The 16,122-nt window shown below is 36.6% G+C and overlaps 1 protein-coding gene across 3 annotated transcripts in view; it reads right to left on the bottom strand.

The window, feature by feature from the left end:
• Positions 1-1,118: 1,118 nt before the first annotated feature.
• Positions 1,119-16,122, bottom strand: part of LOC132104671 (docking protein 4-like) — a 38,022-nt gene continuing 23,018 nt past the window's right edge. Inside the window, exons 2-11 of one of the 3 annotated variants that reach the window (XM_059510242.1) lie at positions 14,305-14,612; positions 7,985-8,092; positions 7,457-7,571; positions 7,104-7,223; positions 5,983-6,172; positions 5,441-5,579; positions 4,473-4,590; positions 2,760-3,214; positions 1,729-2,681; positions 1,119-1,387 (exon numbers count right to left, since the gene is read on the bottom strand). In XM_059510242.1, coding sequence (XP_059366225.1) covers positions 3,072-3,214; positions 4,473-4,590; positions 5,441-5,579; positions 5,983-6,172; positions 7,104-7,223; positions 7,457-7,571; positions 7,985-8,092; positions 14,305-14,370 — 999 coding nt within the window. In that variant the 5' untranslated portion in view covers positions 14,371-14,612 and the 3' untranslated portion in view covers positions 1,119-1,387; positions 1,729-2,681; positions 2,760-3,071. Of the gene's footprint in view, positions 1,388-1,728; positions 3,215-4,472; positions 4,591-5,440; positions 5,580-5,982; positions 6,173-7,103; positions 7,224-7,456; positions 7,572-7,984; positions 8,093-14,304; positions 14,613-16,122 lie in introns of all 3 variants that reach the window. The other 2 variants (XM_059510236.1, XM_059510250.1) reach the window with 2 other exon arrangements.

Raw genomic sequence — 16,122 nt, 5'->3', positions numbered from 1 at the left:
GGCCAATCTGAACAGCTGAAGAACTGGCAAAGTTCTCCCAACACAGCATGTTTATCACTCTCCTCTTTTATAAAGAGCACCGAAATGAATGTTTAGTAAAACAACTTTTCAGAATTTCTTCAATCATGACTTCATGTACTTTCTTCTTTTAGGACCTTTATTACGTGAGTCCTCATGGTATAAACATGTCTGTCAACTTATCATCTTATCAACTTAACTTATCACATATCAGCATTAACTTTCACAGTAGTGCTGCTGTCTTGTAAAGAGATGAAAAACATCTTCTGATAATCAAACAGATTGTTCTGTTAAGCACAATGTCAATAAGCGATACTTTCAGATCCAGAATATCTCCAGGGACCTGCTGGCTGTTTATGTACAAAACATGTAACTCACTTCAGGGTGATTACATGAATGTTGAATTACTATACTTCTCAGATTTCCTGCAAAAGCGGGGAAGGGGGATTATAAGGAATGATGTACTTTTGGTGAATACATTACTGGTGTGTGGTTATTATTAGATGTCTACCAAGCAACAGCCTATGAAATTCCTGTAATTTCTATACATTTTTAATGGATAGCACTGTAAAGCAATTAATAAAAACAAAATGTGCAAACTGCAAAACGGACATACAGGGAAATCTAAAGTTTGGGGTCGGTAAGAATTTTTACAAATATTTTAGAAATATGTCTATTATCCTCACCAAATATGCATTTATTTGATCAAAAGAAAAAAAAAAGTAATATTGTGAACTAGATATTTCTATTTTAACATATTTAACGAATTTATTAATGTGATGGCAAATCTGAATTTTCTAATTTTTTTTTTTTTAAATCCCGGTTGAAAGTATTAATTTATATATAAAAAAAAACAACCAAAAAAAAAACAAAAAACCTTCTAACCCCATACATTTGGTAGTATACATTCATTTATGTTGGCATATTTTGGGTACATTACAGCGAGTAACTGAAAATTAGACATGGCAAAAAAAAAAAGAAAAGCTTACATGAAAGGTGCTCATCTTTGAAGAGCTGTTAAAATATGTACTGCTAAAAAAGTCTGCAAGGAAACCTGAAAATACTCTTTTTCCTCAAAGTGTACAATCATGACAATCAGATCTGCTCAATTCCTTTTAATGATACATACGACATGAGTTAATAAATCCCAGCACTGAACAACTATGTTTAAATGAATAAAGCTACAAGTATTCACACCCTCAAGACTGTAGCTCAGTCAGATAATACAGTCAAATTAATTCTGTGCCAGACATATAAGAGCTTGTTTTATTTTTGGCCTGTATGTAACTTAATTATATGGATAGTAGAGGGAGCACAGGGAGTGAAGGATAAACCAATAGGACCAACTGTAAAAAGTTAACCAGCAAGACTTATCGGTTACACTTTATTTTGATAGTCCACTTTAGACATTCTACTAGCAGTAAGTAACTTTGCAACTACTTGTCAACTAGCTGTTAGTAGAGTATTAGTAGACTGTCTGCTTAATATCTTCTAACACTTTCTTTGTCAACTTATTGTCAACTTATACTAAGCCTAAACCTACCCCAAACACTAACCCTAAACTTACCCTAACAGTCTACTCTGAGAGATAGTAGACATGTAGTTGCAAATTTCTGAGATTTAGTTGATATGTAGTTGACATGTAGTTACAAAGTTACTTATAGTCAGTAGAATGTCTAAAGTGGACTATCGAAATAAAGTGTAACCGACTTATCTTGATTAACCAGCTTCACCAAGCTAGTCAGTCAGATCGATCAAACTCCAGTTGCCTGCATGAGCAACCAAGCTCATTATACAATGTGCACTAACCGCTCCAACACACAGGGTTATAAATTGAGAGTTACAGCATGAGAAAAACATAAAAAGTGTAGCTGACTGAAAACATTGCACGGCCACATAATATAAATGTCTGCTGAGATATGAAAGCAATAATGATACCCTTAATTTCATGGAAGTAACTGGAAATAGCTGACAAGCATGGAAATCCAGAAACAGGTCTCGTGTGAGGCCTACAACCTTATTTAAGATGTTTTTATCCTCTTTTACAGTGCTAGTATAAAGCCTTTTACATACAGAATTGCTGAACCGCTAAAGAAAACCTACTACTGTACCATACACTGCAATTTGTCTTGTGCTTTGTTGGTAAACTTCAATAAATAAATAAATAATTCCTTAAACCACATCAGCTGGGTATAATCATAATCTTTGATTCCATCTATATGTGGATCTCTGGCCCTCGTGACATCTTGCAGATAAAATGGTGGATCAGTCTCTCTGAAAAGATCAACCAGAGCTCGAGGCACATGAGCGAGACTAACCCCCACTTCTGTCCTTTCTTCATCACATGACAGAGATTGGACAGACAGTTTTATATGTCAGAACTGTCCATTTTAACGAAAGGAAAAAGGAGAAATAAAATGCAGGAAAAAATGCCACTTTCAGAAAGTGCTCCCATTTCTCTGGGCTTGGGAAGTCTTACAGACATGCTAATCAAATCATGATTAAAGCATCTGATCAAAACACGCTTTGGATTACTCGTACTGAAGAGCAGAAGTGTTTACGGCCCTTCCTCCGGGCCGCTGTGGTTTGCTGGACACTCTCTTGAGTTGAGGCTTCTACAGGAGTCTAAGGAACCCCTCCGTAGCTCTTCCGTAATTGCTTACCTTGGGGGACATGCATAGGGTTGAAGAGCATGCATGAGATTAGAGTTAGAATAAGAGATATTATTGAGAAGAACCTACAGTACAGTCTACTTTCGCAGAAACCCAGCAAGAGTGACCATATTGCACTGTGAAGGCAACTGAGCCAGTTCCAACACTTTGTCGCATCTCTTGTGTCTGTTTTGAGGGTATGTGAGCCCTGCTCCGACTGAAGCGCTTCAAGCTTCACAGTGCATTCCCTCATTCCACAGTAAGTGCCTTCAGCGCCGCCGGCAGGCTCAGGGGGGGACTGAGGCAGCATGGATCTTCCCTTGCTGAAGAAGATGGAAAAACTTAGGGCAGAGTGCAGTGTGGAGGGAGGTCAAGAGGTGAAAAACTGGAAGGTTTCATTGCTCACTCGCTGGGGTACGTGGGGTAGTGTGTCGGGGGTTGAGGGCAGCCATGGCCCACAGGAAAGGTTGACTGTCTTTCTGGAGGAAGGCGTTTAGAGAAGAGGTCAGTGTCCACTCCTGGTTGAGTATCACCGTAGATGTCACCTGAAAGAGGATGACAGGAGTTAATGGGACGGCTAAATAGCATAGTCTGCTTAATTTTGCATGCACAAGCAGTAACAGGTTGTTTGTGTTACTTTAAAGCAGAAAATAAAGTGGTTTCTGGGTTACTATACAGATTTTTATTTTAATAACACCAAAAATTATAAAATGGTCATCAGAGATTTTCTATTTCAGTATGTATTTTAAAATATCTTTTTTTTTTCCTGTGATGGCAAAGCTAATCTAAACTTCAGTGTCACATGATCCTTCAGAAATCATTCTAATATGCTGATTTGGTGTTCATTAAATATAATTTATTATCAATGTTTAAAACAGTTGTCCTGGCTCAATATTTTGAGGAAACTGTAATACATGTTTTTCAGGACTACTTGAATAAAAAATAAAAAAAATAATCTTTTAAAAACATTATAAATATTGTTACTACTGTGTTTACATCAATTTAATGCATCTTTGCTAAATAATAGTAACTTTTTTTCCAAAATAATTCCAACTGACCCCAAAGCTAGGACACATTTCTCAATACTTAGGTCACTTTTTCAAAACCCTTCACACAGCGTGTGTCTATATGGGCTAAACTGTGAATCATTTATCATTGCTTTAGCACAAAATGCATTAACTGATGACATCTGTCAAATTACATGAATCTTTTTATCACTTTGAAACTTTATGTAATATAAAAGCCAATTAGCATGTTTAAATAAAGTTTTCAAAACTGTTAAACTTAAGTTCAAAACATAGCACAGTACAAAAATAAATAAGACAGAAATTTGCAACATTTCTAGAGTAATATCATATAGAAAAACATTCTGAATGTAAAAAATCTAATACTATCAAAGCAGTTGCATGTAGCTGAAAATCTTCATAAGTGACTTTAGTATTGGGAAATGTGTCCTAGCGACTGTAAAAAAAAAAACTGTAAATGTACATGTGTGACTATGTAAATATTTGAATAATCAGGACTGAGTCAGCGTTGATGGATAGGCATTGTTTGTATGTTTGTCACTTTGTGTGAAACTTGCTTCAAGACTTTTTCTTCAAATAATTTACTCCGTTATTTTATGTTGCTCCATAGAAGACTACATGTCACAAGGTTGTTGATAAATAGTTTAATATTGTGCTTTCTGGGACTGCTACTTGCAACAACATTAGTTTTCGCAGCTGTGTTTTAGCCATGCGGCACCAAGCTCCTATAATGTGATTATTGTACTGACACACACTTATCAACACTGTTCAAACACACCGTTGGCAGTGTCCACCCCAGCCTGCGATCCGGTGATGTGGTGCCAGAAAGCACTTCGTGGTAAGATTGCTGTCGGGGTGCAGGGGTAGGATGTCCCCTCTAAACCCTTAGATAAAAGCTGGTGAGAGATAGAAGAAGAGAGATGGAAAAGAATTTCAATTAGTTTGCTAATAACACAATTATGCCTTTGGTTCTGTGGTTTTGAGAAGTTGTAAGACAGGAAGAAAATCAGCAGTCTGCCGTCTCTCCAGCTTTGTTTTAATACACACTATGTGTGTCTACTGTTTCCAAATATTGGGTTAGTAGGACTTTTTTTATTTAAGAAATTAATTATTGTATTCAGCAAGGATGCATTCAATTGTAAAAAATATATACTGTTATGAGAGTTTTATATAAAAAAACAAGTAATTTCTATTTCAAATAAATGCTTTTGATTCACCAAAGAATCCTAAAAAAATTATCACTGTTTCCACAAAAATATTCAACAGCACAACTGATTTTAGCTGTGATAATATGAAATTATACTTTCTGTTAAATGTTACTTAAAAGATCACGTAACACTGAAGACTGAAGTAACAGCTGCTGAAAATTCAGCTTTGCCTCTTCAGGAATAAAATACATTTTAATAATACTTTAAGAATTATTGTAATAATACTTAACAATATTACTGATTTACTGTATTTTTGATCAAATAAATTAAAACTCTAAATAAATAGTATATTGTACTGTATATTATCAAAGTAAAAAGTTGAACTGATTTGAGACTGTTCCAAAGAAGGTCTTTTGCACAGAGGAATTCACAAGGCCAGTGTGGCAAAATTGCTTATTATAGTGACCTAGAAATAGAGAAGACTATTTTTGTTGAAATGTCTTAGTTTTAAATGTGTCAAAACTTTGAAAATCTATTTTGAATCAGAAAATAGACAAAGTGGCCTCAGGCATTTGAACCCACTGCATGCTTTGGTTACCTTGCTGTTTTTTTCCATTTCCATAAGGACTCTCTTATGCTGCTCAGCTATAGCCAGAGTAGAAGAATGAACCCTTTGGTAGATCTGCTCTCCTTCCCGTGTCTGGAAAGTATACAGGCCCTCCCCACTGTCACACATCCTAAAAAATAACAAACAAGATAACAATACACAATCTAGCAAAGCAAACAAGAACGAACCCATTAGCTAGACTTGCTTTGTGTGTTGCATAACAATAGCCATTAGAGGGCAGTGTTACATCAGACTCGAACTTCTCTTTAAAACTCTCATCTTCTCTCTCAAAGGGCATTCAGCTGGCGATGTGACTCTTCTTTTATTATTTGATCAAAGCAGTGAGGGAGATAAGAACACCTAATCTGCCATTGATTTCCTTGTAATCCACTCAATAAATCCTTTTAGGAGGTCCACAGGTCAATGGCTCTCTCATCTGCTTCCATGTTTCTCCTACATATAAATGACCACACTGAACTAAAAATAATACACTTCACAAGATTTAAATGAATGATATCTTAAACATATTTTACCTGCCGGCCTCAAAGGTGAAGCGCGTAGCATCTCGTCCGTAGCGCCTCAGCGAGCAAAGCGGCCAGGTTACTAGCTTGGTGCGAGGGTTGTGAATATCCCACAGGTAGATGTTTTCATGCGTGATCTGCATCATACACTCTCCGTAGATGTCAAGATTGGGGCAGGGCAACAGGAACACGTTGAAGCGCTCTGTAAGAAAAAAAAAAAAAAAAAAGAGAGACTGATAATAGGTATTTGGTTAACTGTGTTTGCTTAACTGGTAATTTTTACAGAAAAAAAGCTTAACCTTTACACACAGTATATGGAGAAAAATGTCGGTAGCACTTTATTTTACAGTCATGTTCCTCATGTAGATACTATGTATAGTAATTACAATAACTATTTAATAACTAGGTAATAACCCTGAACCTAAACCTAACCCTACCCCAAGTAGTTACCTTGTAATATCAAAACTTTCTTAGATAAATACACTGTAAGTACACTATAAGTACATGTAAGTACACATACTGTAAAATAAAGTGCAACCAAAATGTCAATGGTTTAGCATCACATTATATGTAAATGTTCCTGTAAAATATGGTCTAATTTATTGTTGGTGAAAACTATTAATTACTACATAATAAATGATGAAAAACAGTCAAATACTCCAAGAAGTCTCTGTGACACATCACATATTTGATTATATTATATATTAATAATTTATTTTAATCTTATTTCTATTATATACATCAGGGTGGTTACTGTTACATTTTCTGTAGTAAATGTTTATTGCATTATTTTAGTGTCATGTTATTGATAGGCCAAGCAGATTTTAGACGTTCAAGTAGATCAGTTACATCATATCACGTGATGAAATATGCAGTTGTAATTTGTAAAATAAACCAGCATAAATGTTTCATCCAGTAATAGCCAAAACATTGTCATCGTATTTTTTTTTACAGTGAAATTCTTTATTTAATGAAAATTTAACAGGATGTTTTTGACAGTGTGTATTAAACTAAGGGCTACCAAGTTGACACTGAAGTACACAACAGATTTAAAGCCATACTCTTTATTTTAAACAAGCTACAGGAATCCAGCTCATAGGTAAGCAATAGTACAAACGGCTTTAGTATCTTACCTGTGTGTTCACACTGAACTCCAGCGGCCAGGAGGTCTGGATCTCCAAGACTGATGTCATTAACACGTGTCCCCAAGCACTCGATAGACAAGGTCTTAAACCACTCTTCAGCCTCCAGCTCTGTGAGAACAGGAAAATTCAATGATGTCAATGAATGAACAAGTTCTTTCAATGAAAATGTTCTATGAAAAAAACATACACTAGGAGACACGGCCTGTTATTGTGCCTGAGAGCAGCACGTCATCAGACCGTATAGACCGAAATGCTAATATCAAGAATCAAAGCTTCTTTAAGTGAAGCATCCTCATCATCAGCTGCTGCAGCAAAACAAGCCTTAGGAAGAGATGCTGTACCTGATTCACAGGTGAAGGTTCGAGAGGTGTCATCTGTAAAGACGATGGCCACGGCTTGCCGCTTCGTGTCACGAGGCAATCTTGTGATGTTCTTCACATTACTAATCTCTGTCACCTGTGTGCAAAAGGAAACCAATGCAAACTCAGAAGTAGTGACAGAGCCAAGTTGTTCAGACAGACTTCATTTGCATCATTTGGAAAGGTGCTTGTGCTCTCTTAATCATCTAATTTATCTTTCACAGTGCAGTAAAGAAAGGCAAATGAGACGATAAACACAAAGAATCCGCAGGCCTGCGAGTCAGCAAAGTTAGAGAAAATCGTGATTGGATTCTTTTATTCAAGAAATTATCTGTTTACCCACTGCCAGTCTTGTAATCTCGCCCCCCAGCTCTTGGAGTATGAATGTGCTTTTTGTGGCTGTTAGTAAAATAGGAGTACTGAAGTGACACTTGAATGTTTTCCTTGAATATCTAATTTCTCCTGTGACATTTTCAGACCTCAAGTGAACTGTTGCAGTGAGAAGTGTACCTTAGGGCAGGCTCTGATGTAGGCTGACTTCTCATCAGGGTATTTTTCCAGTCTGCGAGGTCCTTTACTGGATGACTTCTTAAACACCAGCCAGCAGCGCCGATAGATCTGAAACACACATGCGTATAATCACAAAGGGTCCAAAAATAACACTCACCATGTGCAAAAGTGAGTTGTGAAATATTACAATTTAAAATGACAATTTTCATATATTTTTAAAAATGTCATATATTCTTGTGATGCAAAGCTGATTTTTCAGAAGCCATTACTCCAGTCTTCAGTGTCACATGATCCTTCAGAAATCATTCTAATATACTGTTTTGGTGTTAAAGAAACATTTCTTATTATTATCAATGTTGATAATATTTCTGCTAGAAACTATTTTTTCAGGATTCTTCGATGCATAGAAAGTTCGAAAGAGCAGCATAGAAATCATTTGCAACATTATAAACACCTTTATTGTCATTTTCAAACAATTCAATGCCAAAATAATAACAATAACTATAACTATTTATTTTAAAAAAGAAAAACCCAAACCCTAAACTTCTGAATGGTAGTATAAGTAAACAGCACTGAGAGACTGGGTAGTATAGAATATGATTCCGTGTGTGGCACAGTGACCTACGCTTTATTGCAAATATACAAGGGAAAAATGAAAAACAATTGCTTAGAAGAATTTTTTTTCCCCAAAGCTAGAACAAGTCATTGTGCTGAATAAATGTGTTATTTGTGCAATATGAAAGCTTGCAATTAAACCTACAGCAGTTGTGATCTGTCTTTATCTTTTGTAAACACTCTCTCTCCCTCAATCGACCCTGCTGCCATAAAAGCCATTTTCTGTTTACACCACTGATTTCCTTCAACGACAGATCCTACAGTTGCCACGGTAACCCCCGTCCATTTACGGGGGCCAGCCCAGGGCCAGTCCCATCACTCGAAATTGTTCCTGAGCAACATTATTTCTATATCATCTATTCAACAACCATTATGACCCTTTATCAGAACAGCCTGATGGATTGGTTTGATGAGGAACAGCCTTCCTTTGTGTTGGAAGATAACAGGAATGGCAATTGAGAAACCAAACATTTGAACTGTATTGGGTCAACAAGGAAAAAGAGTATTCTTTAAGAAAACGCGAGCTTGGGGAAAAAAGGGAGAACTATTTGTTGTTGTTTTTTTTGCCTCAATAACCCTTTTGAGCGAAATAAAGTCAACGTGTTTAGACTGATCAAATTCCCTGGTGTTTAGACAACGTTTTTAAATAAAGTTACATTCTGACTCACACGGTCATAAACAGTGCATTAGTCATCAGGCTTGTATTATGACAGGCCTGCACTGCACCTCAAATATAAACAAGTGAATCCACATGCTTTTAACCATATTGTCCATGAATGAACATATCAATAGGTCATTTGGACTCAATGGAGACCAAAAGAGCCAAAAGAAAAGGTCCAAAAGGGTCCCAAAGAAAAATCCTACCTTGCAACTAACAGTGTGTCCAGTTTCCTGCCAAGATGACTGATAGAAAGCTGAACTGAGCTGATGAGCTTTTGTTTTTATCATCTAAGCTGACCTTAATGTCATTGCCACTCGAATGCTTGGACCCATCTTAGGGAGCAAGTTAGCTGCATGGTTTTCTATTCACAGCAGGTAAAAGATTGATCCCTTGTTTGCATCATATTGTCCTCTGAGGTTACACTGATCCTCTGTAAACAGACTGTGCAACAGCATCAGCAGAGAGTGACTGAGTGTGTGTGTACTGTTTGTATAATCAGTCTGAGCAACATTAATACACACACAGAGATGCATACACACACAAAAACCAAAAACCACTCCCTTTCTAAAGAAGTACCATGGTAGCCTTTATTTCCATTAAAATACTGTTTCTACAGTTTAGATTATAGCATTTAACTTGCTATTAGGCACCACTGTCATTAAAAATAAATTAAAAATGAAAGAAAGTAAGTGGACAGAAGCTTCTTTTACTGTTGGAAAAAAAAGTTGTTTTTTTTTGTATGCACCAAATCAGCATATTAGAATAATTTCTGAAAGATCATGTGACACTGAAGAGTGGCTGCAGAAAATGTAGCTTTGTGTCACAGGAATAAATTACATTTTAAAATGGAAAACAATTACTTCTAATTGTTCTAATATTTCACAATAATAGTTTTTACTGTATTTTTTGATCAAACAAATGCAGCCATAGTTTAAAAATGTATGACTTTATTGTTGCAATTCCAATGCTGTTTTGGCTTCTTTTGGATCTTGTTTTATTGTCATTTTGTTACTAACAAATTGGCCTTGGTAATTGACATTAGCTGAAAGCAATAAATCACAACATTACTAAATATCGACATGAATAAAATAACAGTGTGATTTTGAATGTTATTTTGCTCAATTATGGTTTACAGCAGTATAGCTGAAGTAACCAAGGTATTTTTTTTTTTTTCTGGAGAAACCATAGTAACCATGGAAATTTTATTTCAGGGTCAAAGTTCTCACACATTATTGGTAAGCTGTATAAAAATGGGCAGTTATCCGCTTATGGTCTTGTTTGTTAGTGTGACTCTCAAACTGCTCCATGGGGAATAAGTCATCATGGCAGTCAAAGCAAATGTGATACAAACATGGGGGAATAATGCATGGAGGACTACACGACACTTATCTCAAGAGCTTACTGCAGGGCAATATAAGAGAATAGGAAGGAGCAAGAGAACAAAGTAAACAATAACAGCTTATGAAGGCAAAGGGAAAATTCAGAGTTTAAACTGAAGCAGTGAAAAGGAAGAAAAAGAGGAAATATAATAAGATGCAGAATGTGCCAACATTTCATAGGATAATAAGCCTATAATGAGTCTGTTTTCCCCGGAATGAATCCCTTTCTGCATTTTTGTCAGCTGTTCATCTCTCATCTGCTCTTCCTCTGAGATCTGACAGAACTCAGCTTGGCATCCTAGGATGGTCAAAGGAATAATGAGACCACTGTAACAACAGTTGCTATGCTAAAAGCTAAAATTAAATCACTTCCTCTCAGGCAAGACTAAATTTAAAATGGGAGCTTACTGACTGTGACCACTGAAACCTGTTGGGGATTTTCTGAAACTATTCTAAAATGCAGGTCCTGTCTGTTTGTGTCAGAGAACTACTGCATCACTGTAGCTTCAGATCTTTGCTTTGACCCTCAGAGATGCATGGCAAAAATAGTATTGCAGTGCATGTCCAGTTGATTTTTGGCCTTTATTGTCTACATCGACCAACACCCTTCCATCATCTAATGTCTGGTATAATAATGACAATAATTGTGTTGTCTGCTGTTGAGCCACTTACGACTGCACATGCACTCAAAAGGGCTGGCAGTGGCTGAGGAGCAATCAGGGTAATTCCAGCATGGCAGTGAGGCCGGCGGTACAGGGCTGCCGGAACCTGAGCTGAATGCTAAACAGCGCTCTGATTAGTCTGATTGGGCCTCTTGGTCCCTAAGTGGACCGCATAGATACAGACAGTGAGAAAGGGAGGGAGCGATAGAGAGGCATACAGTCTGGCTAATTAGCATCCCCAGAGGTGCACAGGAAGCTTGGCGAGGGAGGTGAAGAAGTGATCGTAAAGAGGAAGGGAGGGGGAAGGGACATAGAGACGGAGGTCCAGAACACTGTGACAAAGGGCTGACGAGACTCGCCCAGCTGCTTCATGGCAACACGTATGAACACAGAGAAAGCAGGTGGCACCACAGCTTACAATTAACCACAATTTCTTGCTATTAAATTCTATCCAACAAGCTGATAATTACATTTACATTTATGCATTTGACAGCTTTTATCCAAAGAGACCTGCATTGTATTACATATACAATATATACAGGTACATTTTATAAATTGGGAATCGATCCCATGACCTTAACCTTGTTAGCACTACATTCAACTGGTCGAGCTGCAGGACTGTCTACATAACATGATAATTAATTTTATGCTATGGTCACTAATAAAAAAAGCAAAAATGTGCTGCAATTTATAATTGCTTCTATTTGAATACATATTAAGATGTAACATATTCTTGTAACGGCAAAGCTGAATTTTCAGCAGCCATTACTCCAGGCTTCAGTGTAACCTGATCCTTCAGAAATAATTCTAATATGCTGATTTGGGGCTCAAGAAACATTTCTTATTATTAGCAGTGTTGAAAACAGTTGAGCTGCTTAATATTTTTGTGGAAAGTATGCAAAGCTATAAATATACATGACTTTCATTTTCACAGTCCGCCGATAGTGTTCCATTAACTTTAATATAATCTAACAGAATTTCATTTTTTATATCCCTTTAAAATACATGGATGTGAGTGCACTTGCATACATTTTATAATGCATGTGTGTACAGAATCCAGAAGCATCAGTTAGTTAGCTTCAGGTCTGACAGAAAGCCTCAACCAAAGTCAAATATGACTGAGATCTCATTGACCAAACCCTTTCTTTAACAAACACAGCAACAACTAAATAAACCTGGGTGGTCAAAATATTTACCACCCACAGTCAATTCAACTCTCAGATGGACAATACAATGAAAATGCTGTAATATGGGAGCTTTTAGCAAATGAAAATGGATGTTAGAATCTGTGGCGGCTAGTTCCTCTACAGTCAAAGAAAGAGAGAGAGGGGGATAGGGCTTTGCCATGGCTCAGACACAAATGAAAATGCCGCCACACACTCACTGCTGCTGCCAAATCAGAACAGAGGCAGCAGCATGGATGTAAATAGTATTAGCTGTGCGTAAGCAGGGATTTACGATATTGTGCTTGCATTACGTGCACTAGCATCATATTAAATAGACAAAGAAAATTGGCTTACAATTAGGGAAGCCATATGTTAAACATTGACAGAGGAACGTTACCCATTTTGAGTTTGCACAGCACAGGAGAGCAAAATCGAGAGACAAAGACAAGCACACATAGGGTACAGACAGACACATGATGTGTCTGTGTAGAAGGAACAAGAGAGATGTATGAGAGAATGAAGGGAGAGGAGGAAAAAAGGGTTAAAAAAAGTAGCAAATGGAGAAAATATCAACTCCTCTTAGATTATTTAGCACTGTGTTCCCCAGGGGGACCATGTGTCACAACCTCGCTGCTGCCACAGTAACCACAATCCTGCTGACTACATAATTCAGCCATAGACCTGTGCATGAGCTCGAGAGGCACTCAGAAAGTCACTAGACACAGTAATGCTGGAACTTCTTAGACATTTTAAAACATCAATGCAGCCAGCTGATCCAAATTGATTTCAGCAGTGAAAGGTTTAAAAGCATATGCTTGTAATCATATATAGAGCCGAAAAATGCATAATGGAAAGTGACTGTAATGCAAATAAAGCAAAGACAAACATTATATATAGTATAATGACAAAAAGAAAATAAAGAGATTTTTTTCTTTACAAAAGGCAATATATATATATATATATATATATATATATAACTGGCTAATATATATATAATAACTAACTGGGACAGCAGAGGAGATGCTCTCAGACCCTGTGAGACTGAAGCTCCTGTCAGAGGGAAGATTATAAAGCTGTAATGAGGTCTCTGGGCCAACGATGAGGCTAAATTAGTAGTATAAATGTAGTCCCCCCATGTCCTGCACCATTATTGCTTCACGAGCATCTTCCAAGGGAACAATTTGTTCAATCTCTTTAAAAACATCCAATTATCCAGTAAAAAGAGGCAATATGTTCTGTAAGATGGCTAGTCTGATCTGGATGAAATGTTAAACAACATGAAGAATGCTTGGACGTTCTGATGCCACATACTGTTATTTATCTTGCTAACCAACACAAACGTATATAATGCTTGTTACCATATATAAAACATTTTTATATATGGTCTATAATAATACAGATTAAAGGTAATATTATTAAATGCCAGAAGATAGCAATTCAGACTCTATGCTGAGAAATGTTATGCCACTAAAATTTGAATGCCATATACTGTTCAAGAAATGAAGTTGTGAATAAAACAAAGATTATGTCAATTCAATGTGTTGCATGCCATTTTCTTTTAAATTATTTGTGAAATTTACTAGTAAACCCTACACTAATTGTTTTTCAGTGCACTAACAAATAAAAAAAACCTAAACAAGAAACTTTGAAATAAATTTAATGTAACAAAATTAAACTAAAACTGACTAGCTGAAAACTAATGAAAAGTAAATTAAATGGAAAAGACCAATTGGGAAAAAAACTAACAAAATAAAAACCATGTTAATCCTGGAATCAAAGTCTCAATGATAATACAAGTTAACCAGCATAAGACTAAATGCTACTAATTACTACTCACCCCCAGTTTCCTGCTCCGCATGCGGACATAGCCCTGCTTGACAATGTCATTGAAGTTGGAGGCCATCTCTGAGGAACCTGGTAACTTCTAGAATGAATAAAGGCTTGCATCCAGCCCTTCGGTTTCCCCCTTCAGCCAGTCCAACCAACTCCCTGCTTCCTTCATTCACTTCTTCGCTTGCCTTCCAGTCTTCTTAGATCTCATCAGCTCTGCAACTTTTGTGGAACTTCTCATCCAGAAGGTCATGTAGATCTTCAGACCAGGTTCACTAACAGGATTCTTGGTGTCTCCTCAATCCTGCATGATCACTGAGAGATGAGGAAAAAGGGCACATTTTTATTCATTTACGGGAATGGAGATTACTTATAAGACGATAGATTATTCATTGATTCATTGAGCTTTACTTGGGTGAAACCCTTTTATGGGAATGCACTTTTTACTATACATTTTTACAGAAATGTTCACTGCTGAACTTGAGAAAGTGAGAGTTCAATAAACAAAGTTCTATATGACATATTTCTACCCAACAGCTGCTTCAAATGTCACACTCTGACTGTAAACATTATTTCTGCACTAAATAGCTCAAACCTTGTTTTTGGAGAATGAGAGAGATTAAACATTTCAAAGTAGCAGACTTTAAACTGAGAGGAAAGAAAATCATACAGGTTTAGAACAACATTAGAGAGATTCAATTATGACAGGATTTGGATTTTTGGGTGAACCATCCCTAAAAATCAGAGCGAGAAATCTTACCCACATAACCAATTTAGTAAGCTTTTACAAACCCTCAATTTAAAAGAAAAACAAAGAAGAACTGCTGACTTATAATAAGTAATAGAAGCATAATGTGCTAAACACACAGTTTCTTGGGTTTTAAGCATTCATAATAATCCTCTGAGCTCCGGCCCTCAGGCTGAAGAACTGGAACATGGTTGTAAGAGCAAAACTAACAGCATCATGTGCATACTCTGGAACAACACCCCAACGTGGTACACTTCCCCAGAAGAGAGCAGGAGCTTAAAAGTCTTGACTGCAGTGGAACACTGACATTTAAATTTAACAAGGAGCTCATTAGCCAGGACAGAGTCAGGCTGATCGTCGTCGGCGCTGTTGGTTTTAAAAAGTGGCTCGCTCAGGGAAGGAGGGGCCATTTGCTCCAGTAGAAGATCAGTGAATCATAATGCCATTATTATGTGCTCTCATGACCCAGCTTCAAAAGCCCTTGTCAGAAGAGTGAATGGAGAAATACAAATAAAAGGGAGAACAAAAACAGTTGGAAGGAGGATATGAACGATGAAAAAGCCGTTTTGAGAGGACCTCAATGGAACAGCATAATGAAAGCTCAAAACAAATCACAACAGCTTGAAAATCAAGACTTTAAGTGTCAGCCGAGCCTCTTTATATCCAAATCCTATAGACACAAAGAGAGTTTAAGAACAGAGGTAAAAATATAAGAAGTCCTTCATGATGCCGTTGTTTTATTGTTTTAATTTTTTTTTTACCCAATTTACAGTTGTCAATAAAAATCAGTCATCTTTAATTCCCCAGAATACATTGGAAAAACCACTATGCTTAAATTTGAATTTACATTCAATACATTATTTCAGATCAATTTTTTTTTTTTTTGGGGGGGGGGTACTTTCTTTTAAGAATACTAAAAAATAAATAATAATGTATCAAGGTTTTCACAAAAATATTAAACACTAAACAGCACAACTATTTTCAGCATTAATAGCAATAATAGTAATATTGTTTCTTGAGCACCAAATAAGCATATCAGAATGATTTCTGAAGGATCATGTGACTCTGCAGACTGGA

Source organism: Carassius carassius, chromosome 2, assembly GCF_963082965.1.
Source record: "Carassius carassius chromosome 2, fCarCar2.1, whole genome shotgun sequence".
Classification (NCBI taxonomy): Eukaryota; Metazoa; Chordata; class Actinopteri; order Cypriniformes; family Cyprinidae; genus Carassius; species Carassius carassius.
The sequence above is the reverse complement of the archived record's forward strand: the minus strand, read 5'-3'. Positions and strand labels throughout refer to the sequence as shown.